At 36.3% G+C, this 27,960-nt stretch overlaps 1 protein-coding gene across 1 annotated transcript in view; it reads left to right on the top strand.

Moving 5' to 3' along the window:
- Nucleotides 1-2,411: 2,411 nt before the first annotated feature.
- BRIP1 (BRCA1 interacting DNA helicase 1) overlaps nucleotides 2,412-27,960 on the top strand; it is a 111,962-nt gene continuing 86,413 nt past the window's right edge. Inside the window, exons 1-5 of the mRNA XM_070393325.1 lie at nucleotides 2,412-2,504; nucleotides 4,269-4,380; nucleotides 6,133-6,306; nucleotides 13,599-13,726; nucleotides 16,097-16,216. Of these exons, the coding sequence (XP_070249426.1) occupies nucleotides 2,412-2,504; nucleotides 4,269-4,380; nucleotides 6,133-6,306; nucleotides 13,599-13,726; nucleotides 16,097-16,216 (627 nt within the window). The remainder of the gene's footprint in view (nucleotides 2,505-4,268; nucleotides 4,381-6,132; nucleotides 6,307-13,598; nucleotides 13,727-16,096; nucleotides 16,217-27,960) is intronic.

The raw sequence follows: 27,960 nt of genomic DNA, 5'->3' as shown, positions 1-27,960 counted from the left end.
GAGCTCGTCCCGGCGATTGGTTGCCGGGAGTCGAGGGGGAGGGAGGCGGGAATTCGTCGGGGAGAGCGGTGGAGGGGACTGGTGAGGGCCGGAGGAGAGGAAGAGTCAGGCGGTGCGGGCCCGCGACCAGGCGGGGGGCAGCAGCCTGCGAGGGGGCGAGAGGCTCGTGGCCGTCCCTCGGCGCCAGGGCTCCGCTGCGTTTGCTCGCCGACATCGTGTCCTGTTGTCCTGGGAGTCGGAGCCCAGGCAGCGTTGCTTCGGTTTTCCTCAGACCAGGCAAGTCGGCCACCCGCGGGGAGAGCGCTTTCACCTGACGGAGGGCGCCTTCTGCCGCCGCCCAGCCGCCCGGCGGGCTCCGCGGCGTCGGGGGTGGGGGGTCACCTGCGCCTCCGGGAGAAGGCCGTGGGCGGAAGCCAACCTGGGAGGAGGGAGCCTGCCCTCACCTTTTAGAGCAAAGGCCTGTTACCGGCCCGGGGCCCCGCGGTAACTTGGCAGCAGGGGACGACAGCGGCAGGCAGACCCTCCTCCCCCCACCCCTTATGTAGGGGACGCTGCCCCGTTTTGAGAAGCTCGTGGCCACAATTGGGGCGGGGGGATGGGTTGGTTTCTTGGTAATAGCCGAGTAACTAGGCCAGCGTTGAGTGGTTGGTTTCAGGACAAGGGGGTAGGTTCCACCAGATTTCATTCTCAGAGCCGCAGCGATAGAGTCACAGACTATGAGGTTAGAATAGGGGTGGGCTGCCCTGGCCGTTTCGGCGCCGTGGATAGAGCGTCGGCCTGCGCCCTGAAGGGTCCCGGGTTCGATTCCGGTCCAGGGCTCATACTGCGGTTGCAGGCGCCCCGCCCTGGTCGGGGGCAATGCGGGAGGCAGCCAATCCCTGTGTCTTTCTCACATGGGTGTTTCCTCTGTTTCTCCCTCTCCCTTCCACTCTATAAAAATCAGTGGGAAAAAAATCCTTGAATGACGATTAAATACACACACGCACTATATATATATACACACACACATATATATATGTATGTATATATGTATATATATATATATATGCCCCCTTAACTTCTCTGGGAACACATTAGCAGTGGCTAAGGTTATTATTGGCTCCAATCTATGGAACTGCTGTCCTAACCATCCCTCCATCCCTAGATTGAATTTACCTCCCCCTCCCCCCCTGTTGCAAATAATTTATCACTTGATAACAGTGTATGTCATTTCCCCCTGTCTTTTCAGTTACTTCCTTAGGATATGTTTCTGGGAAAGAGAACCCTATGGACTTTCTCTTGAGAAAATGCAGCTGTGCACAGAAACTTGGGCATGCACTGTGGCGAGATGAGTCTCCGAATGACACCTGTGGGTCCTAGGTTAAGAAGGAGTGGTTTCGGAGAGGCGGGGATTAAAGCCAGTCACTTCCTCTGTGCTTGGTTAATTTGCATGAAATCCTATCAGATAGATAATACGTCCATTTCACAGGCTCTGAGACCTTAAGCGATTCACACAGGGAAATTCAAACTTAAGCTTGCCCGACTCCAGAGCCCACGCCTTTCCATTCCACCGTACTGTCCTTGAAGTAAGAATTCTTGCGCACCTGCTATATGCCAAGGAGTTTTTCTCCTTACAACCATTTTTACATGAAGCATTGTTACCTGTAAGGATTTTAGCCTAGAGCAGTGGTTCTCAACCTTGGCTGCACATTAGAATCACCTGGGAATCTTTTTACAATCCTGATTTCTGGGCCTCATCCTCCGGAAATTCTGTTTCGTTGTTATGGGGTGGGGCCACAACATTAGTAACACAGAAACAGAATTTCCGGAGGATGAGGCCCAGAAATCAGGATTTTAAAAAGATTCCCAGGTGATTCTAATGTGCAGCCAAGGTTGAGAACCACTGGTCTAGAGCAGTGGTCGGCAAACTCATCCGTCAGCAGAACCAAATATCAACAGGACAACGATTGAAATTTCTTTTGAGAGCCAGATTTTTTAAACTTAAACTATATAGGTAGGTACATTGTTATTAACTTAATTAGGGTACTCCTAAGGCTTAGGAAGAGCCACACTCAAGGGGCCAAAGAGCCGCATGTGGCTTTCGGGCCGCAGTTTGCCGACCACGGGCGAGAGATGAAGAGACATGATCAAGGTACATGTGTGAGTTGTCACAGCCTGATCTAGAACCTTTATTTCCTAACTCCTGGCCCACAGCTTTGGCAAAGTAGGGATACACAGCCAGGTGTGGTAGATTCCAAGATGTGCTCTCAAGTGCGGTGATTTATAAGGCCAGGAAATGATCTCACTTCCATTTGTTTTTTATTTCCAGACTTCTGTCTTAGTGTTGGGTATCTGGTTTTCTTTGAATGGCATTGTTTCAAGATTGATTTTCATTTGTGTTGCAGTTAGGAATCTGAAGTAAACAAGAAAGTATGTCTTCAGCGTGGTCTGAATATACCATTGGTGGGGTGAAGATTAGCTTTCCTTGTAAAGCTTATCCATCCCAGCTTGCTATGATGAATTCTGTAAGTATTTTTCAGCAGTTATTTGAAGTTATTAAGATACCTATGTCTGTAAGTCATAACATACATTGAGTCTGTGACTACATTTATTTTCTCAGATAGTAAATGGATTGAAAACATTTGCTGGGTTCATTGAAGAACAGCTAACCTTTGGAAAAATATTACTGATCCCTGCTAAACTGTATGTGTCCATGGTTAGTTACCAGGCAAAGGAGAACATTCTGAACAAAGTTCTCAGCTCATTTGGAACTTTTACTGTACAGAATTACTGCTTTCTACAAAGTATTTATTGTCTTCCACATGGTATACTCTAGTTCCTACTGTAATTTTTTTGAAGATATTTCAGTCATGGAAACAAACTTTAGTTTACCAACTTTCCAACTTTGTTATATTTTAATATTTTGCCATATTTGCTTTATACCTTGTTTATAAATAACAGGATTACTAGTATCCTGAATTTTTTCTTTTTCTTTCCTAGCATTGCTTTAATACATTTATTATGTATGTATCCAGTTAATTTACATATTTTTGAACTTTGCACAATGATATGATACTATACCTCTCTTTCTGTAGAACTTGATTTTTTTTCTTAACATTATTATTATTATTTTAATAGATTTTAGAGAGAGGAAAGGCGAGAGACGGGGAGAATCATCTATCAGTTGCCTCCCACACGTCCTGATCAGGGATTGAACCTGCAACCTTTGTATGTGCTCTGACCAGGAATTGAACCTGCCAATTTTTGGTGTACCAGACGATGTTCCAACCAACTTTGCCATACTGGCCAGGGCTGCTTAACATTATTTTTTTATTTTTTTAAAGGGGAGAATGATGATTTTTATTTTTAAAAATATATTTTAATGATTTTTTACAGAAAGGAAGGGAAAGGGATACAGAGTTAGAAACATCGATGAGAGAGAAACATCGATCAGCTGCCTCCTGCACACCCCCTACTAGGGATGTGCCCGCAACCAAGGTACATGCCCTTGACTAGAATCGAACCTGGGACCCTTGAGTCCGTAGGCTGACGCTCTATCCACTGAGCCAAACCGGTTACGGCAACATTATTTTTAAGATGTAGCCCTGGCCTTTCCAGCATGGCTCAGTGGTCGATCTATGAACCAGAAGGTCACGGTTCAATTCCCAGTCAGGGCACATGCCTGGGTTTCGGGCTCAGTCCCCAGTTTGGGGCATGCAGGGGCCAGACGATCAATGATTCTCTCTCATCATTAATGTTTCTCTCTCTCTCCCTCTCCCTTCCTCTGTGAAATTAATAAAAATATACTTAAAAAAAAAAAAGATGTCACCCTGTTGATTGTTAATCCATTTTAATTGCTTTATTGGATTCCATTATATGAATACCAGAATTTTTTTGGTACATTATCCTTCTGATATTTGAATTGTTCACATTCTTTTGCAATTATAAACAGTGTTGCTATGAACTTTCTTATGCATGTTTCCTTCTGATGGAGAGAGACCCTAATGAAAGAAATTGTTTTTTTTTTTTAAATATATTTTATTGATTTTCTACAGAGAGGAAGGGAGAGAGATAGATAGTTAGAAACATCGATGGGAGAGAAACATCGACCAGCTGCCTCCTGCACATCTCCCACGGGGGATGTGCCCGCAACCCAGGTACACGCCCCCAACCGGAATCGAACCCGGGACCCCTCAGTCCACAGGCCGACGCTCTATCCACTGAGCCAAACCGGCCCTGGCATGAAAGAAATTGTTTATTGATTTTTTAAATTGTTTTTGTGTCCATAGATTGTCAGAGGATTAAACAGTAAGCAACATTGTTTGTTGGAAAGCCCTACAGGAAGTGGGAAAAGCTTAGCCTTACTTTGTTCTGCTTTAGCATGGCAACAATCTCTTAGTGGTAAGTAGCTGATTGCTATCTTCAGGTTGCTTATTGGGACCTGAAAAAATATAATGAAGTACTTTTAATTCAGAATGATTCATCTGTATTCTAGCTAACTTAGTATTCTCTTTTAAGATCTTTCTTTATGATGTTATTATGTCTTCCAAAAGAGTTTCAATATGGCAAAATATGTTCAATTAATCCCCAAACAAATTTGAACATAATGTAGTTTTTTATTTGATGATTCAGAGTATATATAAGAATCTTGGCATGCTTATTATTATCAAAACTAGAGGCCCGATGCACGAAATTCGTGCAAGGGGCTTTGCCCTCGCAGCTGAGGCAAGACACCGCTGTCTGGCTGTCGGTCTAATTAGCAATTACACTTTTATTATTATAGTTAATTATAATTTTTATGTAAAAGATGCAAGAAATGGGTCTGTCATGATGCGATCATAGGAATAATTGTGTGTGTGTGTGTGTGTGTTTTGTTTATTTTTTGAGTAAATCCTGTGGTATATTTGCTTATCTGTCCATTTCTCATAACATTAAAACATGGAATATATAAAAAGGAAAACATTCTAGTTGATCTTTCTACTTGTCTGGGTACCAGATAAGCATTTGTTGTAAAATTGTTTGTATGAATCTATATTATTTTTCATTACATTTACTTTATTTGCAAAAAAATGCCTAGTAATATTTACTTTTATGTAAGACTGTCTAATACACATAATGAATCTGAAGTACCATCTTGTATACATTTTAGTTACATAATTAGATTGCTTTGACCTAAAGTGTTAGCAGAATTTAAAAGTAAGCATGGGTGTGTATGTATGGATATGTGTGTGTGTGTGTGTGTGTGTATGTGCATGTATATAAGTATGAATATATAATGTTTTTTAAAAGGAAATATTTGTGTTACTGATAACATTATTAAATATTAAAAATAAAAAGTAAATATTTTATAAGCTTTTGGTTGTCTGTTTTGATTCTTACTGATGTTAAATTAATCTTTGGGGGAAAATGAGATTATCTTAAAATTTTAATGAGATTCTGGAAAATAGAATTAGTAGTGTTTCTGTAGTATAGAGAGGAAAATAATGTCAGTACTCTTTAGAGAAAATAAATTACTCAGCTTTTTTTATATCTATGAATTGTATATTGAAACACACAGGCACATAATGTAGATATTGCAATTTTGTATTATATTAAAGTATTAAAAATTACCTGTTTTATTTAATTTGAACATTGACTTTAAAGTGTATTTTGATACATGTATCATAATTGCTACATCATGAAACATGTTTCTGTTTGAAATAGAAGTATAATGTGGGAATGATTTACCCTTATGTGTTTACATTATTATTTAACATATTGAACTTTCAAATTCTTGATTAAGGGAAATAGCAGTAATTAAGATATTTTAGGTCTTTATTCCATGATTGATATTTTAATAAATCTCAATATAAATTAATACTTGCAATGTTGTGCCTTTATTACATTATTAATTTTTTATAATTAGATTTTAATAACTTATGTAAATAACACGATAACTTCTCTACATGTTTCTGGCATAAGTGTTTCTCTGCTGTCCCAAATTTGATGTCCAGATTTGCCAGGTACTTTTTCAGTTTTAGCACAAAAAGTGTTGCATCCTGGGATAGCTCCCAATCCTGGGCAAATTGGGGTGTTTGCTTACCCTAACTGCATAGAAAGATTGAGTTAAAAAAAATTAGAAATATTATAAATAAAAGTTCTTTTATTTTTTAGGAAAGCCAATGGATGAAAGCTTAAGTAAAAAAGCTGAAGTATCATTGTCATGTTGTTGTACATGCCATTCAAAGAATTTTACAAACGATGACATGAACCAAGGAACCTCACATCATTTCAATAGTCCAAGTACACCACCTTCTGAAAGAAATGGCACTTCATCACCTTGTCAAGGTAGTTCATATTTTGCTGGGGTCTGTTAGTATCTGTAACAGAAGCCTTATTTATTGCTGTTATGAGACCTTATTTAGATAAATTTGGTTAGCATAATTGATTATGTACTTCTACATATATTCTCTGCAATTATTTTAGATAATTCATAGAGTGGTCAGAAATCCTTGGATTATTTTATTCTTGGCTTGACTTTTCATTTATTCAGACATTTTGCTAGCTTAAATTAGTTTTTGAAGGCAAGGCAGAATAAATGATGTTCAGAGACTGATGTTATTTGTAGGCAGTATTATTAATTATATGGTAGAATTTCATAAAACATATTAATTTGTATTGTAAGACAAACTCTAATCCGCCTCATTTATTCTTGATAAATTTGCCTGATCTTCTGAGGTTAGTATTCTACTAAAAAAATACAGTAATGCTCTAATGGATCTTCTTTATAGGTTACCATCTTCTTTTCCCTATCTACCTTGAGATTCTCTCTTTGTTGTTAGTTTTTGAGTTTTAATATAATGTGCCTGGGAGAAAGCCTTTTTGGATTGAGATAATCAGATGTTCTGTTAGCTTCTTGGATTTGAGGACCCAGTTCTTTCTATAGGTTTGGGAAGTTCTCATCAATTATTTGTTTGAATAGGCTCTTCATTTCCTTCTTCCTCTTTTCTTCTGGTATACCCATTATTCTTTTTTTTTGTTATTGTTAATCCTCACCCAAGTATATTTTTCCCATTGATTTTTATAAAGAGTGGAAGGAGGGGGAGAGACAGAGAGAAACATTGATGTGAGAGAGACACATCAATTGGTTGCCTCCCGAATGCACCCCTACCAGGGCCAGGATTGAGCCTGCAAACGAGGTACCTGCCCTTGACCAGAATCGAACCCAGGACCCTTCAGTTTGCAGGCCGACACTCTATCCACTGAGCCAAACCGTCTAGGGCCCCATTATTCTTATATTTTTCTTTCTAATGAGTCAGATACTTCTTGAATCATTTTTTTTTTTTAACTCATGATTCTCTCTCTACTTCCACCTGAGTAATTCTAGATTTCTGTCTTCAGTATCACTAATTCTTTCTCCCATCTGGTCTGCTCTATTTCCTAAGCTTGCTAGTTCTTTCTTCATCTCATTTATTCAGTTCTTCAGTTCCAGAACTTGTTTGGTTCCTTTTTTTTTTTTTTAAGTTTCAATCTCTCTGGTGAAATACTGTTAAGTTTCGAGAGTTTCTTTATATATTTTGAGTACATGTTTTTAAAAAAAATGTAGTTGTAGGTTTACTTTAGGTTTAAGATGCATTTCGAGTTAATTTTTTAATATGGTGCAAGGTATGGGTCCAAGTTCATTTATTTTCATATGGATATCTAATTATTTAGCATCGCTTATTGAAAAGGCTATCCTTTGTCCACTGCATTGCCTTTGTAAAAAATTAGTTGTCAATTACAACTTTCATTTTAACATTATTGTGAGTTAGAGTATGTAGAATTTTCTCTTGAAGAATCAGATGGCATAAATCATGGTTGTATTCTGATACTCTCTTTATATTTTCAAGTAAATTCTTTAATAAGATGTAACCTAAATACATAAAAGTGCACAAATTCTAAGTGTATAGTTTGAAGAATTTTCACAAAGTAAACACACTAATGTACTCCCATCTAGATAAAAAATAGGATATGACCAACACTTCTCATCCTCTTCGTTATTCACCTTTCCACAGGTAATTGCTATCTTCCCTTCTGTCACCATTAGTGAGCTTTGCCTTTTTATAGAAATGAAATTATATCCATCTACTTTTGCTTAATGTTGTACTATGAGATTTATTTGTGTATTGCATATAGTGGTACTTACTGCTATATATTATTTTCTTCTATGAATATACTGCAATTTATTAATTTATCTTATAGTTGTTAGACATTTGGGTGGTTTCTGCTTTTGGTTATTAATGCTATTTTGAACATTCTTTTTTAAACATATGGATATATATATATGTGTGTGTATATATATATATATGTGTGTATATATATATATATATATATATTTTTTTTTTTAGATGTATTTTTTTATTGATTTCAGAGAGGAAGGGAGAGGGAGAGAGAGAAATGTCAATGATGAGAGACAATCATTGATTGGCTGTCTCCTGCATGCCTGCCTACTGGGGTCTGAGCCAGCAACCCAGGCATGTGCCCTGACTGGGAATGGAACCCTGACCTCCTGGTTCATAGGTCGACACTCAATCTCTGAGTCATGCCAGCTGGGCAATTTTGAACATTCTTATTCATTCTGGTGCAAATAGGTATTTTCTACCAGATATATACTTAGTAATGGAATTGCTGGTCATAGTGTATGCATATGTTCAGTTATAGTAGTTACTGCCAATATTTTCCAAAGTGGTTGAACCTTTAGCACTTGGTATTTTCAGTCATTAAAAATTTTACCCATTTTGGTGCATGTGTCATGTTCTCATGAGTTTTAATTGGTATTTCTCTGTTGATTAATGAGGCTGAGCATCTTTTAGTATGTTTATTGGTCGTTTAAATATTCCTTTTATTGAACTGCATATTCAGGTTTTTTGCCCATTTTTGAATTGGGTGGTTTCTTATTCATTTCTAGGAGTTTTTTTAAAAAAAATATTCTGAATATATCTCATTTCTTTATAACTTTGTATTTTAAAGACTTAACCTTTTCAATAAGCTTCCTGCAAACTTCTCTGCTATAAAGAACATGAAGATAAACCTTTTTTGTATATGTAGATAATACGATTTTTATTTTAATGAATTGGGTGTTAATCTTTTTTGGCAGATGGCAGTTCAATTTTTCTAAAACTAAATTATTGTTTATGGTAGCTATTCCCTACCCTTTAATGGGCCCATACAAATTTGCCCCTTGGTTTATTTGGGGCAAGGTTTCTCAAACAGGGCACTATTAACATTTTGAATTGGATCGTTCTTTGTTGTGGGACTGTGCTGTGCATTGTGGGATATTTAGCAGCATCTCCCAGGCCTCAACCCACTAGATGCCAGTAGTTTTCCTGCTGTCTCCTGCCTTTGCTGACAACAAAAAATGTCTCCAGAGATTGCTCAATGTTCCTGGTGTGGGGATAGGGGTGTTAAAATGATCCCAGTTGAGAACCACTATGCTAGTTTGTTTTGTGGGTATTTTACCAATTTGCCTGGAAATTGCGGAGCTCAAAATTACGTCTTTCTAAAATGTATATGGAAATGCAAAGGGCTAAGAATAATAGCCAAAGACACCTTTGAGAATCTGGTCAAGGTGAGAAGACTTAATCTATGGGATAGGCCAGTGGTTGGCAAACCTCGGCTCACAAGCCACACGCGGTTCTTTGGCCCCTTGAGTGTGGCTCTTCCACAAAATACCACGTGCGGGCGCGCATGTACAGTGCGATTGAAACTTCGTGGCCCATGCGCAGAAGTCGGTTTTCGGAAAGGAGATAGAGGAAACAAGTATACAAGACGAGTGTGGATGGGAGAGTTGGAAGGGGTCGACCTCATCGAACGTACCTCAATCAGATTGAGGACGTTTTTAGCAAAGGTCAGCTTAGGAGTACCCTAGTTAAGTTAATAACAATGTACCTACCTATATAGTTTAAGTTTAAAAAATTTGGGTCTCAAAAGAAATTTCAATCGTTGTACTGTTGATATATGGCTCTGTTGACTAATGAGTTTGCCGACCACTGAGATGGGCTGACTTACTATATATAAAGCTATAGTAATTAGAACACTTTGGTATTGGTGTAGTGTAGACCCATGGAAAACAATGGAGAACCCACATTCAGTTCCACATATAGCCAGAAAGTTTTTTGTTTTGTTTTTTTTAAATAGAAGTGCTCCTACAGAGCAGAGGGCAAAGGAGGGACTTTTCTATAAGTGGTACTGGGACTCTCAGATATTCCTATCGAAAAAAATTGAAATTGTAGCCCTATTTTACTTCATACAGAAAAGTCCATTCTGTGTAGATTGAAGTTCTAGGTCTGAAAGGCAGAATTACGGTTTTAGAATTTTCAAATGATGTTCCTATGAGTCTTAGGAAAAAGCATGGCTCGTAGCGGGGAAAGAATAGTGGTGGACCAAAGAAGTTCTAAGTCAGTGATGGCAAACCTATGACACGCGTGTCAGAGGTGACACGCGTGTCAGAGGTGACACGCGAACTCATTTTTTTGGTAGATTTTTCTTTGTTAAATGGCATTTAAATATGTAAAATAAATATCAAAACTATAAATCTTTGTTTTACTATGGTTGCAAATATCAAAAAATTTCTATATGTGACACGGCACCAGAGTTAAGTTAGGGTTTCTCAAAATGCTGACACGCCGAGCTCAAAAGGTTCGCCATCACTGGCTAAGTCTTTCATCCTGTTTTGGAAACTATAAGCAATTTTTCTTTAAAAAATATTGTCCTCAGAAAAAGCTTGAAAACCAATGCTGTGTGTGGTATAGATTCACTTCTGCGTTTATTCAGATAAACTTGTGTTTTTGAAAACAGTACTAGACCTGCCTACAGATCTTTATGCCCCAATAGTCTGTAAATTCTTTAAGGCCACGAACTGTTTCTTTTTCATGGTGTCTGGAATTGTTTGGGCTTGATAAAATAAATGCTTGTTTAATGAATTCAAGGGAACTCATAGAGAAGAACAAAGAGGAAGGAAGGTACTTTTAAGAACATACATTTAGGGACAGGGAGAAACCAATGTATAGGGATAGTTAAGAACAGTTTTACAGACATTAAGGAAAAAGGAAATGTGTTTGTTATCTTCCAGAAGACAGAGTATTATGTTTGGCTTTATACCTAAAGATTATGCTTATGTATTTTGGAGTCAGACAGCAGGAATTAGTCACATCCAGGCTCTGCCTCTTACTAGCTGTATGATACTGGCATGTTACTTCACTTTCTAAAAACCTAGTGTTCATATTTATACCAGGTGTACCGATTAATTCGGATTTTTTTCAATAGATGGAGTTACACATATGTTGATATATATGCGATTTGATATGTATGCTATTTTGTTGTATTGACAGCAAGCTTCAAAACTTCATGTGTCAAATTTGCTGAAGGTGTTAACATCATAGATATTTTTAGGCTTAAAAATGTCAAATTTCATGCCAAAAAAAGAGGATTTGCGGGAAGTTTTAATTCATTACTTTATTTTGAAGAAAAGTGCTGCTGAAAGTTATCGTATTCTTCGGGAAGCTTATGATGAACATGCTCCATCTCAAGATACTTGTGAACCCTGGTTTAAATGTTTTAAAAGTGATGATTTCGATGTGAAAGACAAAGAACGGTCCAGGTCAACTGAAAAACAATTAAAAGCATTATTGGATGAAGATGCATGTCAAACTCAAAAATAACTTGCAGAAAAATTAAACGTTGCTCAGCAAACAATCTCCAGTTGTTTACAAGCAATGGGAAATATTTCAAAGGAAGGAAAATGGGTGCCACATCAACTGAACGAAAGACAAATGGAAAACTGAAAAGTCATCAGTAAAATGTTGCTTCAACGGCACGAAAGAAAGTCTTTTTTGCATCGAATTGTGACTGGCAATGAAAAGTGGATTTATTTTGAGAATCCCAAATGCACAGAATCATGGGTTGATCCAGGTCAACCATCAACAAAGCTCTGTGTTTGGTGGGATCAGGAAGGTGTTAGTGTATTATGAGCTTCTAAAACCAGGTGAAACCGTTAATACTGATTGCTACCGACAGATAATCAATTTGAACCATACTTTGATCGTGAAACGACCAGAATGTTCCAGAAGACATGGCAAAATAATTTTGCTTCATGATGATACACCATCACACACTTCAAAACTGCTGGGGTCCAGCCCCAGCAGGTCCAGGGGTCCCCAAAGGTGTGGACGGAGTCGGCGAAAAAGGAAGGACAAGGAGACAGCGTTCAGTCCATCAGCATAGCCATGTTCTCTAGCAAGGTTCTCTCTCCAGGTTGTATGTCCATGTTCTCTCGCTAGGTTCTCCAGCCAGGTTCTAGCCCGGATCTCCAGTCAGGTTCTGCCGCCAGGTTCTATCCAGGATCTCCCGCCATGTTCTGTCTAGGTTCTCCAGCCAGGTTCTATTTAGGATCTAATGAGGATCTGAAGTTTATTGTCTTGTTACATCCGTATTTATACCAGCCGATTTTAATCCTGTCAATTTCTATTACAAAGGTTAGGGCGTTTCTTATCTCCATTCCAGGGAGTAAAGATTATGTAGCTTAACTACCTGCCTGGCACTTAATTAAGGGGTTGTATCCCCTCCCTAACCTCAGGGAAAGATCCCCACCTGGGGAAACAACCTTTCTCGGAGAGGTGACCTTGGTTAAAACACATGGCGCTAAAGGGAGCAAACATATTAAGAACAGTATGCTATATACGCCAGGTCCATTGAAACATATGCTGTGCAGATGTTTCTTTCCTGCAGCGACTGTATCAAGCAGCAAGGATGGACCGGCTTCCGGCACAAAACCAGTTAAAGACACCTTAAAAGATTTTGCCTGGGAAGTATTAACCCACCCGCTGTATTCACCAGACCTTGCTCCTTCAGATGACCACTTGTTCCAATCGATGGCACACGCGCTTTCTGAGCAGCACTTCAAAACATACGAAGAAGTGGAAAATTGGGTCTCTGAATGGTTTGCCTCAAAACAAGAAAAGTTCTATTGGGACGGTATCCACAAATTACCTGAAAGATGGGGGAAATGTGTAGCTAGCGATGGACATTACTTTGAATAAAGCACTTTTGATGTTTCTCTTGAAATTATCGTGTTTTCTTTGATTACAAAATCCGCATTATTAACCGGTACACCTGGTAAAATGGGATGATGCTATTTCGTGAATTATAAGGTTGATGACCTTGAGAATGGGTTTTCAGGATTGTGGGATTAAAAGGTAGATTATAAGAGCTTAATTTTACTATATTTTTAATCCTAACAAACAAAGAAGCTTAGTAAGAAAGTGACATTGAGACATGTAAAGAAATATTTTTATAGAAATAAAATACATTTTCTTGAGAGAGTCTTACAGTTATATTTTTTAAAATCACATTGGGAGTGGTATACAAAAGTATAAACCTGTTAAATCAAAATTGGACTTGCTTATTGAAAACACATTTCTCAAAATGTTGGCTATATTTTGTTAAAGTAATCTGGTAAAAAAGTGCTTTTAAACATGTTTAGCAATTCATTTTTTAAAATATATTAATTTCTAAAATAAGTCTACATCTTGATTCCAATTTTTTCTTAGGAAAACTGCATAAGTGTAAGTTATTTATGCTGATTTTTTAACTTCTTTTATAAGACTCGCCTGAAAAAACTACGCTGGCTGCAAAATTATCTGCCAAGAAACAGGCATTCCTATGCAGAGATGAAAATGATGATTTTCAAGTAGAGAAGAAAAGAATTCGATCCTTAGAAACTACACAGCAGGTAAACAGAGTTTATTGACAGTGAAATAATCCCATTAGTTATAGCTGAACAAGGCTGTCAGATATCAATCTAGTTTTCAGTGTCACTTGTGGAGATTAGTGGGGTCACAGATGTAAAGTAAATGGTAAATTGTTGTAATTGAATTTTAGCTAGTTACTCATTACAATGGAGTGTATTATAAAAGACTAGAGGCCTGGTGCACGAATTCGTGCATCAGAGGGGTCCCTTGGCCTGGCTTGCAGGATCAGGCCGAAACTGGCTCTCCAGTATTCCCCAAGAGGTCTCGGATTGCAAGAGGGCGCAGGCCAGGCCAAGGGACCGCACCAGTGCTTGAACGGGGCTGGGAAGGGACTGTGGGAGTGCTCCAGGTTGTGTCCGGCTCATCTCGCTCAGTCCCAATTGGCCAGACCCCAGCAGCAAGCTAACCTACTGGTTGGAGCATCTGCCCCCTGGTGGTCAGTGTACATCATAGTGAGCAGTTGAGCTGCCTTAGCATATCATTAGCATATTACACTTTGATTGGTTGAAAGGACAAGTGGACATTTAGCATATTAGATTTTTATTATATAGGGTTACTTACAATCAATGTCATTAAAGTGAAACTGCATGATGCTTACTTATATATGAGGAATTTGATAATAAAATACTTACTTAGGGCATATATTAATAATAGAGCTACTTTGTACGTTTTAACTCCTCTGTTGTTTTATCTAATAATGGCATATTTTTTGTCCAAAATTCCTTTCATATGAATATTTATATCATGGATACTTTTGGTATTGGTAGTTTTAATATATTTACAAGGTTACTCTTATTTACTGAGTTTTTAATATCAATACAGGATAAAATTTTTCTAAAAATTATTGCAAGGCCTAAATTACTAGATAATTTAAATGACAGTACTTTTCATAGATGAATACCATGTATTCTCATAGAGTTTATGGCAGTGAGATGGGGAGGCTGGGACTTTTAATAGTCTTAATTACAAATAAAAAGGGTATTATTTAATCAGCATGTCATTTGCACGTAATTGAATATCTTTAATTGAATATATTAAAAAAGTTTTTGCAGTCTTTTTTTTTTTTTAAATGTATTTCTTTTCTGAGTAATGGACCCATCAAGGCATCTTATCTTTTTTTTTTTTTTAGTATATTTTATTGATTTTTTCCAGAGAGGAAGGGAGAGAGAGAGAGAGAGTTAGAAACATTGATCAGCTGCTTCCTACACATCTCCCACTAGGGATGTGCCCGCAACCCAAGTACATGCCCTTGACCGGAATCGAACCTGGGACCCCTCAGTCCGCAGGCTGACGCTCTATCCACTGAGCCAAACCGGTTTCGGCAAGTTTTTGCATTCTTATGTAGTTTATTTTACTTACCATCTTTAACTTTCATAATTAAACCATTTTTAGAAATAGAATGAACTAGTTTATTTTTAGAAAAACACCAATTACAAATGAAGTGTGAATCTCTAGAAAATTCCCCCTCCCCCTCAAAAATGTGTACATAGAGTTGGATGTTGTGAGGTAGGACTCAACATATAACACTTATCCTTGACTTCTTTGAGTCTCATTTCTTTTTTGGTAGGAATGGGATCATGAATAGAAATGCCCCTCTCCCTTTTATAATGTAAGTAAATAGGGTTTTGGCAAGTAGAAAAAAAGGATAGACTGGAAAGCAAACTTAGTGGTATTTATGAAAGAAATTTAGTCAAATACAACTTAGATTATCAACTATCTAGTAAAAGTAATAGTAACCAACCAGTTCTGTCATGTAGGAAATTATGAATATCTACATTTAAATTATTTTGAGTTTTAATTTCCAATGAGGTTTCCACTTTATTTGCTTTTTTACTTTCCAGTTAGATATGTAATTTGGACTTTGCTATAATACTATACTTGGTGTCCATATGGTAGAACTATTTTATAAAAGAGAAGATCATTTTTCAGTACTATAGTTTTGACGTATCACTAATTAAAGCTATTTTGGTTAGGATTAAGGTGGTATTACTATATTTTACTTAGGTCTTGTAATAAGGTGTCTGTTTGTGTTTTTAAAAATTATTTGATTATCATCAGTTAGAAATAGTAATTTTTTAAATGCTGAAAACAAACATAGCTATTTGGACCTTGGGGGACAACTAACCTGCTCAAACTTTTTTTTTTCCTTTTTATTGACTTTATTGGGGCGACTCTGGTTAACAAAATTATACAGGTTTCAGGTGTGCAGTTCTACAATACAACATCTGTACACTATTGTTGGTTCACCACCCCAAGTCAAGTCTTCTTTCATCAACTTTTATCCCCCCATCCTTCCAGCCTGCTCAAACGTTTACTTTATTTTAAACTTTATTTTGGTCCTGTGTTTACAGATTAGAAAACGGCATTGTTTTGAAAAGGAAGTGCACCATTTTGATACAAAAGTTGCTTCAGGAAAGACCACAAAACTCAACTCTCCATTAAGAAAGATAAACTCCTTTTCTCCACAAAATGTATGTATTTATGCCATTGTTTAGTTTAAAGAAGGAGAATGTGGAATTTGCTAAATCCATTTTTGAAAAAGGAAGAATAGTATAATGCAAAGAAAAGTAGAAAACCACTCAGAAGTTCTAAGTGCTATCACATCTCTGCTACTAATGTATGAGATAGTAAATCCTCTCCTCTCTGTGCTCCCTTTTCATCATTTGTAAAATGTAAGAATGGGACTAGAAAGAGATCTGAACGTTTTTTGCCTCGTCAATATTTTTATGTTTGTGAACTCCACTTCCCTAAAGTTCTTTCAGTGTCCTTAGAGCAGCAATTCTCAAGAAGTAGTGGTTGGGCAGCATAATAGTACTGTGTGTATACTAGTATACTCATCCATCCACAATTCAGCTGTCCGCTTGGTGTTCCTGAGAGGACAGTGGGTGTCAGGGAGGGGCTATCTCACTGTCCCCCATCCCAGGCCCTGGCTTCCTTTGCAGGGCATGACAGCAGAGTCAGAGTTCTCTGGGTTAGAGGGAAGGCACATCATCAGATAATGGAGCTCTGGAGATTCTTTTTTTTAAAATATATTTTATTGATTTTTTACAGAGAGGAAGGGAGAGGGATAGAGAGTTAGAAACATCGATGAGAGAGAAACATTGACCAGCTACCTCCTGCATACCCCCCACTGGGGATGTGCCTGCAACCAAGGTACATGCCCTTGACTGGAATCGAACCCAGGACCCTTCAGTCCGCAGGCCGACGCTCTATCCACTGAGCCAAAGTGGTCAGGGCTGGAGATTCTTTTTTTTTTTTTTTAATAAATTTTATTGATTTTTTTACAGAGAGGAAGGGAGAGGGATAGAGAGTTAGAAACATCAATGAGAGAGAAACATCGATCAGCTGCCTCTTGCACATCTCCTACTGGGGATGTGCCCGCAACCCAGGTACATGCCCTTGACCGGAATCGAACCTGGGACCTTTCAGTCTGCAGGCCGACGCTCTATCCACTGAGCCAAACCGGTTTCGGCAGGGCTGGAGATTCTTAAGATGTTTTTCAGGTGCTCTGTGAGGCCAAAAGTATTTTCACAGTAATATTAAGAAGTTATTTGCTCTTAATTTTTTTTTTTTTTTTTTTTTTTTTTTTACTGTCTTGACATTTACACTGATGCAGAAGCAATGCTGGGTAAAGATATTGGTGACTTAGCACAATAAGATAGTGGCACCAACCTGTACTAATAGTATTTTTCTTCATCATCAATATACAGTTTTTTAAAAAGCCAGTTTTAAGAATGCCCTTGATGAAGCAGTAAAAATTACTATTTATCAAATCTCAGTGCTTGAGATTTTTAACATTCTGTGTGAAGAAAGGAGTGGTGCTCATGAAACACTTTTGCCTACAGGAATACAGTGATTGTCTTGAGGAAGAACAATGGTGGTAGGATAGTTTGGATTGTGAGCTGAACTAGCCATTTTTTTTACGGAACACCATTTTTACTTGAAAGAATGACTGACAGACTATGGTAGTTTTTCTTCTTTATTTTAATAGCTACAGTGATTTTAAAAAAAAATTTTATTACTCTTTTTCTGCTCTTTATTTTCAAATTTTCTTTTTAAAAAATCATTTTTATTTTTCAATTACAATTGACATACAACATTATATTAGTTTTAGGTGTGCAACCCAGTGATTAGACATTTGTATAACTTATGAAGTGTTCACTCTGATAAATCTAGTATCCATTTCATACTATACAGGGACTGTTCTTTCCTCATTGTATAATATTTCTTAATTTTTAACAGAGTGGCATATTATAAACCACAAAAATTTTTTCTGTTAATTCTGGAATAGGCGATTTCATAAAGAAGTAGAAGAAAACTGTTTCATAAGATTTAATATTTATTGTATTACAGCTTCTGAAATTAGTTTACCACCAAAATTCTTAAAGTAATTTAAAAAATGCATTTTGGAACTTTTCTTATGTTGACAGTTTATATGACTCATATTTTATGTATTAGATTTTAATCTATCATATAAAGATCTTTTAAAAATATACATATTTTATTGATTTTTTTTACAGAGAGGAAGGGAGAGGGATAGAGAGTTAGAAACATCGATGAGAGAGAAACATCAATCAGCTGCCTCCTGCACACTCCCTACTGGGTATGTGCCCGCAACAAAGATATATGCCCTTGACCAGAATCGAACCTGGGACCCTTTAGTCCGCAGGCTGACGCTTTATCCACTGAGCCAAACCGGTTAGGGTGTATCATATAAAGATCTTAAATAAGGTAATTTGAGGGACTTGTACAAGTACCATTTCTTTTTAGGACCTGTTCCTTCAAATGGGAGGAAAAGGATGGTGGGACTAGATTTAGTATACCTATATTTCATTTAGATCTAACAGCTCTAAATTCTAAGGATGCTTTTCCTATTTTGATTCCTATAAGATGCTATTAGGGAGGGCGGTATTTATTTTTTAAAGGAATGGTTGTTTGGATTAATAAATAATGGTTTCATTTGCTTATCCCTACAAAGATATAAATGTTGTAGTCTTCATACATTTGAAATCTGCAGTTGTATTATTTTTTTTAAACATTCCTTCATAAATTAAATGACTTTTGTCTTCCACTAAATTTGACATTAAAACTTTTTAGGTTTTTCTTTCAAATTTTCTCAGTTTTTAGTAAAATAATTTGGTTCCCATCCTGTGGATTGGAGAATTGGATAGTTATCTTTTTAACCTTCCTATCATTTCCAGTCTCCTCATTGTCTCTTCAATTCAGAAAATGGTGGCAATACCTCCTCTCTTATTTGAATTACCTTCCATGGTCACTGGAATGGACATTTAGTTTCCTTTTTTGACTGCTAATTTATATGTTGAACAACTAGTCTCCATGTGGTCAAAATATTGTTAAGAAAAACATTGTTTTTAAAAGTAGAACATTACCATTCTGATATTACTTTGTTCCACTATTTATAATCATTTTCTCTAGAATTTATTTGTATTGTTTCCATTCCTTTAGCAAATCCTCACAATGGGGGAGGGTATTTTTACAGATACATTATTTTGCTTTTATTTGTTTGTTTATTAAATAAATGCTAACATTGTCTATATTCCTTTACAAAAGTGATACTTTTTTAATTTTGTGGAGTGGTAGCATGTATTATTTTAATTTATTACTTTCGCCTAGTGTGTAGAAAAGACATAGGTCCAGCAGAGAGCGCTGTTGACCTTCAGATAAAGTATTGTTGGGCAAAACCTTGGACTTTTATTTTTCCTTTTTCATCTTAATTCCTGCCTTTTCTTTTTTTCTGTCTCTGTCTTTGACTCTATCTCTGTCTCTGTCTTTCTCTTGCACATTTTCTCATTCCCTTTCTTTCTCTTTCCCTCCCTCCCTCTCTTCAACATTTGGCATGTTCTCTAGGATCTCAGGAGAAAATGATCAATTTTCTCTGAAAAGTATTTTACAAATCATTTTCTCATAGTTTTAATTTACTTTTATTTAACATAACTGCTTATGTAGTGATATGATGTTTACTATGTGCCAAAAACTCTTCTAAGCACTGTAGAAATATCAGTTTGCCTGATAAATACAGATTCATGTGAGTTAAAAGTTAGTATAAGGTCTTTTAACTTTTCTGTGAATTTGATAGTTTTCAGAATAAGACAAAAGAGCTTAATTCAAATTTTATATTAACTCTATGAAAAATGTCTTAATATATTCCCCAATGGCAGATGAAGAAATTAAGGCACAGAACATTTAAATAGGTTGTTTATGTCACAAAACTGATGAGTAGAGGCTGGTTTAAAATAAAACCCAGGCCATCAGCTTTAGAATTGATCCTCTCAACAACCTCACTATTCTGCCTCTGAATAAAGTCTTTCAGATGACATTTGGGGAAAAGGTAGTTCATTTTTGTACAGTTACAGGTCATATTATATGCAATACCATATAGACAATTCTTTTAACTTAGTCCTCTTTTCAGTCTCTCAACATCCTGCTCTTTTCTTTACAGTGTTTAACAAAGTTTATATATTTATTTGTAGGTTTAATTGTTTAGTTTGCCTCCTTGCCAGCATGTCCATAAGGACAAATATGATGTCTTTCTTGTTCACGTTTTTATAACCAGTATCTTGCACAGGACCTGTATCTAGTAGTCTTACATGTTTGTTGAATAAATGAATGAAAAAAAAATGGCCAAAGTTAAAGATGTGCACAACTTGCTACTATTGTGGCTTACAGATTTTACTCAGATCCATATACTTAAGGAGGGGTGGCCGTGCTATTAAATAGAGGCAACTTAAAGCAGGTTTTAAAATGTTTTCTTTTTCTTCTATGGTTCATTTTGGTTGTAGCATAAAAAAATAAAAGATCAAACAATGATTTCAGGGTCCAACAGGCAAATTGGTGCTTAATATAAACAAAAGATTAGGAATAACTTTCGATTTCTGTAGCTACTCTCAGAACAAGTTGTTAAATAATATTACCAACTAGTTGAAGTATAATATATTCAAGGCAGACAAATTTTTGAACCAATTATATGCGAGACACTTAAGTAGATACATGGAACAGACTGACAGCTGTCAGTGGGTACAGGAGGACAGGATGAGAGAAGTGAAGGGATTAGCCCAAGAACATATATGCATAACCCATAGACACAGACAACAGTGTGGTGATGTCCAGAGAGAAGCGGGGCTGGGTGGAAGTGAGCAAAGGGGGAGAAAATGGGGATATCTGTATTAGTGTCAACAATAAAAATAAAGTAAAAAAACCACCAGTAACCTGTATTTCACAAAGTTATCTTTATATATAAAAGGCTAACTGACTGGCTGGTATATATGACGCACACTGGCAATTTAAAAATAAATGTTGACTTGTGCATGCGTGATACATATAAAGCTCTCGCTGGCGCCAGTCGCACGTGTGTGTTTCGATCTGTCATTGTCGATCGTGAATTTGGAATGCCATAGATTACTAAGAGAAATTATTAATTTGAATGTTGCATTTGGTGGGAAAGTTCTTCTCAGAGGAGATTTTCAACAATGTCTCAGTGTTGTGCTGCATGCTATGCGATCAGCCATAGTACAAATGAATTTTTAAAAAAATATATTTTATTGATTTTTTACAGAGAGGAAGGGAGAGAGATAGAGAGTTAGAAACATCTATGAGAGAGAAATATCGATCAGCTGCCTCCTGCACACCTCCTACTGGGGATGTGCCTGCAACCAAGGTACATGCCCTTGACCGGAATCGAACCCGGGACCCTTCAGTCCACAGGCTGACGCTCTATCCACTGAGCCAAACTGGTCAGGGCAGTACAAATGAATTTAAAGTACTGTAGTGTTTGGGGATGTTTCAGACAATTGTCTCTTAAAACAAATATGAGATCAGAGGATTCCGCTTATAGCGAATGGTTAGTAAAACTTGGAGATGGCAAACTTGATAGCAGTTTTCATTTAGGAATGGATATTATTGAAATCCCCCATGAAATGATTTGTAACAGATCTATTATTGAAGCTACCTTTGGAAATAGTATATCTATAGATAATATTAAAAATATATCTAAGTGTGTGATTCTTTGTCCTAAAAATGAGCACGTTCATAAATTAAATGAAGAAATTTTGGATATACTCGATGGAGATTTTTACACCTGTTTGAGTGATAATCCCATCGATTCAACTGATGAATCTGTTGAAAAGGAAAATTTTCCCATCGAATTTCTTAATAGTATCACTATTTCGGGAATGCCATGTCATAAATTGAAAGTGGGTGCAATCATCATGCTACTGAAGATCTTAATAGTAAATGGGGTCTTTGTAATGGTACTAGATTTATTATCAAAAGATTGTGACTTTACATAACCGAAGCTGAAGTATTAACAGGATCTGTGGAGGAGAGGTGGTTCAGATTCCAAGAATTGATTTGTCCCCATCTGTTGCTGGCCTCCCATTTGAATTAATTCGAAGACAGTTTCCCGTGATGCCAGCATTTGCGATAACTATTAATAAATCACAAGGATAAACTCTAGACAGAATAGAAATATTCCTACCTGAACCCGCTTTTGGACATGGTCAGTTATATGTTGCTTTCTCTCGAGTTTGAAGAGCGTGTGATGTTAAAGTTATAGTTGTAAATACTTCATCACAAGGGAAATTAGTCAAGCACTCCGAACGTGTTTTTAATCTTAATGTGGTATACAGGAAGATATTAGAATAAGTCTAATAAATTTATCAGTCATTGTTTTTATCAATGTTGTTTTTATATCATGTCTTTGTTGTTATATGTTATTGTTTATTAATCAATTTCTATGTTTTCATATACTTTTACTAATTTTCTTTAATCTCTGATACTTCTATTATAGAGAAAGGGCGAATAGCGATATTAAAACATTTTTTCTAGTTAATTTCCTTTCAGTGTGCATGAATCTGTGCACCGGGCCACTAGTTAATAATGATATGATGATAGCTCTTTGGAATATATATTTGTACCAGTTAATTTATTTTTTCTCATTTAATTTTTATATCAGCACTGTGAGGAAAATTGAGCAGATATTAGTCCCATTTTACACATAAGAAAATTGAAGCTAGAAAATATTAGATTATTTGACTATGGTCATACTGCATTAAATAGTGGAACCATAATTTGAGCCTACTTCTAAAATTGAGTGAATATGGATTCATGATTATAAATGGGGGAAAAAGAGAGCAAAGGAATGGCTAAGAAAAAAATGTTTTCTTGTTGGCTGGTGAGGAAAAAACAAAGTTACTGTGCAAAAGAAAATAGATTTTATTATTCAATACGCCTGGCATCAAAATATCTTCCTTTAAATAGTCAACCTACAATTGGGAAAATATTAAATTATCTTAAACATTTTTGTATTTTATCTACTAAAGAAGCAAAGGAAATTTAAAACTCAAATTAAAAAAAATTGTTTGAAAACCTTTAACAATATAAACCAGTACAGAGTGAAAATTAAAGTATTTTCTCTTAAAATATTGCTCCCACACCTTTTTCTGCCTCCCACAAGTAAACAGCATAAACACTTTTATGAGAATCTTTCTGAATATTTTTGTATAAATTTACAACAGATAGTTTACATTTTTGAAAAAACATTTAACCCTCTTATTTATAGGGATTTATTTTAATATATGTATGAGGCCAGGCTCTAACTGTATGCTTTTCCAAATAGATGATCAGTTGTAGTAGAGTCAGCTAAAGTAATTTTTCCTGATATGAAGTTTTGTTATTATCATATACCAAATATATACTTGAATTGGTTCCTGGACCTTTTTTTGTTTCTCTTTAAATTTTTATTTTTTCAAAGTATGTATGTATTTTATCAGAATCAAAGATTTCTACATAGCTTCCAACAAAAAGTAGTAGATCCTGCATTAGTTCTATTTTCCACCAGTTTCCACTATCTGAAGTCAATGATTTGAAATCATTTTACCTGTTTATTCTGATATTTATTTATTTGTTTAAAAATAACATGCTTAACTGCTTTTCTCTTGAATTTTTGGTTTTGGATCCTTCTATTGCTTTCTTACTATTTTTTTCTAATTTCTTCATTTCTTCTCCCCCTTAACCTTTCACATATTTGGTGTTTACCTTATTGTAATTTTGTCTATATCATAAAAACTGAACCAAATGTTATACTGTTAACAATTTTTTTCCACAAACCAGGTTTTATTTTTTTTTCTAGTGCTAATCTTTGTCTTGTCTTGTAATATACGCAATTTTCTATATACTTGTAATTGTTTATACCCAAACTCTGATAGAACTTAAAATCTGTCTGTTCATTCAAATGCATCAGGTCAAGAATGTCCTTTTTTTAGACTCTTGGTATTTAGTGGAAATAATGTTTTTATGTTGAATTAGATATTTTTTAATGACATTGATATTTTTGTGTATGAAAGATTACCTGTTTTTTAGAGAAAATTTGGAAACCATCAAAGTGTATGATTAAGTTATTAACATTAATTCTGAATTCAACTATTTTCTCTGTCAAACCATGATATTTTACTTATCTATTCTTATACACACACACACACACACACGCACACACATAATTAGTTATCTATTGCTGTGTAACAAACCAACCATTTATTTAGCTTTATATTCTGGGGGTCAGCAATTTAGGCTGGGCTCAGCTGGGCATTTCTTCTGCTGATCTCAGTTGGGCCACTCATGTGTCTATGGTCAGCTGCAAGTCAGCAAAGCAGCTCTGCTACAGGGGGTTGGTTGGCAGTCCACTGGGACATGGGGTGGGTATCTCATCATCCAGCAGGCTAATCCTGGTTTATGTATATAATATCCCCAGGGTTCCAGGAGCAGCATAAGAATAAACCCCAATGTACAAATATATTTTGAGCTCCTCATTGTGTCATGTTTGCTAATGTCTCAGTCACCAAAGCAAGTCACATGGCCAAACCCAGATTCAGGGGGTGGAGTTAACCTCTTGGTGAGAAAAGTTACAAAGTGCCCTGGGCGATTTGGTTCAGTGGATAGAGCATCGTGGATAGAGCATCGGCCTGAAGGGTCCCAGGTTTGATTCCGTCCAAGGCCGCATGCCTGGATTGTGGGCTGGGTCCCCAGTAGGGGGGCATGCAGGAGGCAGCCGATAATGATTCTCTGTCATCATTGATGTTTCTATCTCTATGCCTCTCCCTTCCTCTCTGAAATCAATAAAAATATATTTAAAAAAAGAAGGAAAAAAGAGTTACAAAGTGACCTTGCAAAGGCATATTTGTTCTGGGGTTGCTCTAGGGTTTATAATTTGCATCTTAAATTTATCACTGTACTTTCAAATATTTTACTTCGTATATAATGTGTAAGAACCTTTTACCACTATGTTTTCATTTCCACTCTCATCTTCTGTGCAATTTTGTTATATATTTTATCTCTCTATATATTATGAACCACACAGTATTTTGTTACTATTTTTGCTTTAAACCATGTTATTTTTCTTTAATTTTTTATTGAGATGATTTTTATAGAGCAGTTAAAGATCACAGCAAAATTGAAGGGAAGATACATAAATTTCCCATATAAGTCCTACCTCCATCATCAACATCCCCCACCAGAATGGTGTATTTTAGTATAGGTGATGAGTCTGCATTGACACATCACAGTCACCCAAAGTCCATAGTCTACATTATGGTTCATTCCTGGTGTTGTACATATAATGGGTGTGGACAAATGCATAATAACATGTATCCATCATTGTAGTATCATTCAGAGTATTTTTACTGCCCTAAAAATCCTCTGTGTGCTGGCTATTCATCTTGTCCTTGTCTCCCTGAACCCCGGCCAACCACTGATTTTTTAATTGAATTTATTGGGGGTGACATTGATTAATAAAATTATATAGATCAATGAATGGGAGCTCCTGTTGCTCCACATTCTTGCCAGTATTTAGTGATGTCAGCTTTCTGGATTTTGGCTATTCTAATAGGTATGTAGTCTCCTTGTTGTTTTGATTTGCATTTCTCTGATGACATTATGACATGTTATGTTGAGCATGTTTTCATTTGCTTATTTGCCAACTGTATATTTTCTTTAGTGGGGTTTTTAATTAGGGTGAAAAAGTGAGGTGTCTAATAGGTCTAAAAGGATTTAAAAAGTCATTTTTAAAAATTGGTTTGTTTTCTTCTTGTTGATTTTTAAGAGTTCTTTGTATATTTTGGATAACAGTCACTTATTAGATGTATTTTTGTAAATATTTCCCCCCAAGAGAATGTCGTTTGTCCTCTTATTCTCTCTTTTTTAAAAAAATATGTTTTTATTTATTTCAGAGAGGAATGGAGAGAGTGAGAGAGATAGAAACATCAATGATGGGAGAGAATCATTGATTAGGTGCCTCCTGCACACCCCCAACTGGGGATCGAGCCTGCAACCGGGCATGTGACCTTGACCGGAATTGAACCCAGGACCCTTCAGTCCACAGGCCGACACTCTATCCACTGAGCCAGACCAACTAAGAAGATGTATTCTCTTAACATTGTCTTTTGCAAAGCAGAAAATGTTAATTATAACGAAGTCCAGCTTATCAGTTCTATCTTTTATAGATCATACCTTTGGTGTTGTGTCTAAAGCCACACCCAATATTATCTAGGTTTCCTTATGCTATCTTCTAAGAGTTCAATACTTTTGTATTTTACATTTAGGTCTATGATCCATTTTGACTTAAATTTTTGTGAAGGGTGTAAGGACTGTGTCTAGATTCATTTCTTTGCATGTGGATTCCAGTTCTTCCAGCATCATTTGTTGAAGAGACGAATTTTGCTCCATTTTATTGCCTTTGCTCCTTTATTCAAGATCAGTTGACTATATTTATGTGGGTCTATTTCTGAGCTTTCTCTTCTGTTCCACCAATCTGTTTGTCAGTTATTTTATCAATACCACAGTCTTAATTACTGTACTTTATAGTAAGTCTTAAAGTTGGACAGCATAATCCTCCAATTTTATTCTCCTTCAATATTCTTTATCTAATCTGGGTCTTTCATCTCTCCATATAAACGTTAGAATTAGTTTGTCAATATCCACAAAATTAGTTGCTGGGATTTTCACTGGGATTACATTAAATCTATAGGTCAAATTGGGAAGAACTGACATCTTAACAATATTGAGTTTTTCTATCCATGAACATGGGATGTTTCTTCATTTATTTAGTTCTTCTTTGATTTTATTCATCAGAGTTTTGTAGTTTTCCTTATATATATCTTATATTTTGTTAGATTTATTTATACCTAATTATTTTGAGGGTACTAATATAATTGGTATTATGTTTTTAATTTCACACTCCACTTGTTCATTGCTGGTATATAGGAAAGTAATTGACACTTTACATTTAATCTTTATATCCTGCAACCTTGCTATTAATCACTTACTTGTTCCAGGAGTTGTTTTTTTTTTTTTTTTTTTTTAATATATTTTATTGACTTTTTACATAGAGGAAGGGAGAGGGATAGAGAGTTAGAAACATCGATGAGAGAGAAACATTGATCAGCTGCCTCCTGCACACTCCCTACTGGGGATTTGGCTGCAACCAAGGTACATGCCCTTGACCAGATTCGAACCTGGGACCCTTGAGTCTGCAGGCTGAAGCTCTATCCACTGAGCCAAACTGGTTAGGGCTCCAGGAGTTTTTTTTTTTAATTATTTCTAATTTTCTATGTAGGCGATCATTCCATTAGTAAAGACAGTTTTATATCTTTCTTCCCAAGTTGTATACCTTATGTTTCCTTTTCTTGTCTTATGGCATTAGCTAGAACTTTGAATATGATGTTGAATAGGAGTGGTGGGAGAGGACATTCTTGACTTGTACCTGATCTTAGTGGGAAAGCTTTAAGTTTCTCACAATTAGGCATGCTGGTTACAATTGTTTTTTTTGTAGATTTTTTTTTTTTTTTTTTATCAAGTTGAGGAAGTTACTCGCTACTAGTTTACTGAGTTTTTATTATGAATGGGTGTTGGATTTTGTCAAATGCTTCTTCTATTGATATGATCATATGCATTTTCTTTTTTAGACTGTTGATGTTTAGACATTAATTGATTTTCCAATGTTGAACCAACCTTGCACAGTTGTGGTCTGAGAGCAGACATTGTATGATTTCTATTTTTTAAAATTTGTTCAAGTGTGTTTTATGGCCCAGAATCTCAGGTTCCATCTGAGCTTGCGATGAATGTGTTTTCTATTGTTGGATTAAGTAGTCTATAGATGTCACTTATATCCAGTTGATTGATGGTGTTATTGAGTTAGACTATGTCC

This window comes from Myotis yumanensis, unplaced genomic scaffold (assembly GCF_028538775.1).
Source record: "Myotis yumanensis isolate MYYU_CA2020_CCGP unplaced genomic scaffold, mMyoYum1.0.hap1 SCAF_16, whole genome shotgun sequence".
Classification (NCBI taxonomy): domain Eukaryota; kingdom Metazoa; phylum Chordata; class Mammalia; order Chiroptera; family Vespertilionidae; genus Myotis; species Myotis yumanensis.
This window is presented reverse-complemented; position numbering and strand designations above follow the sequence as displayed.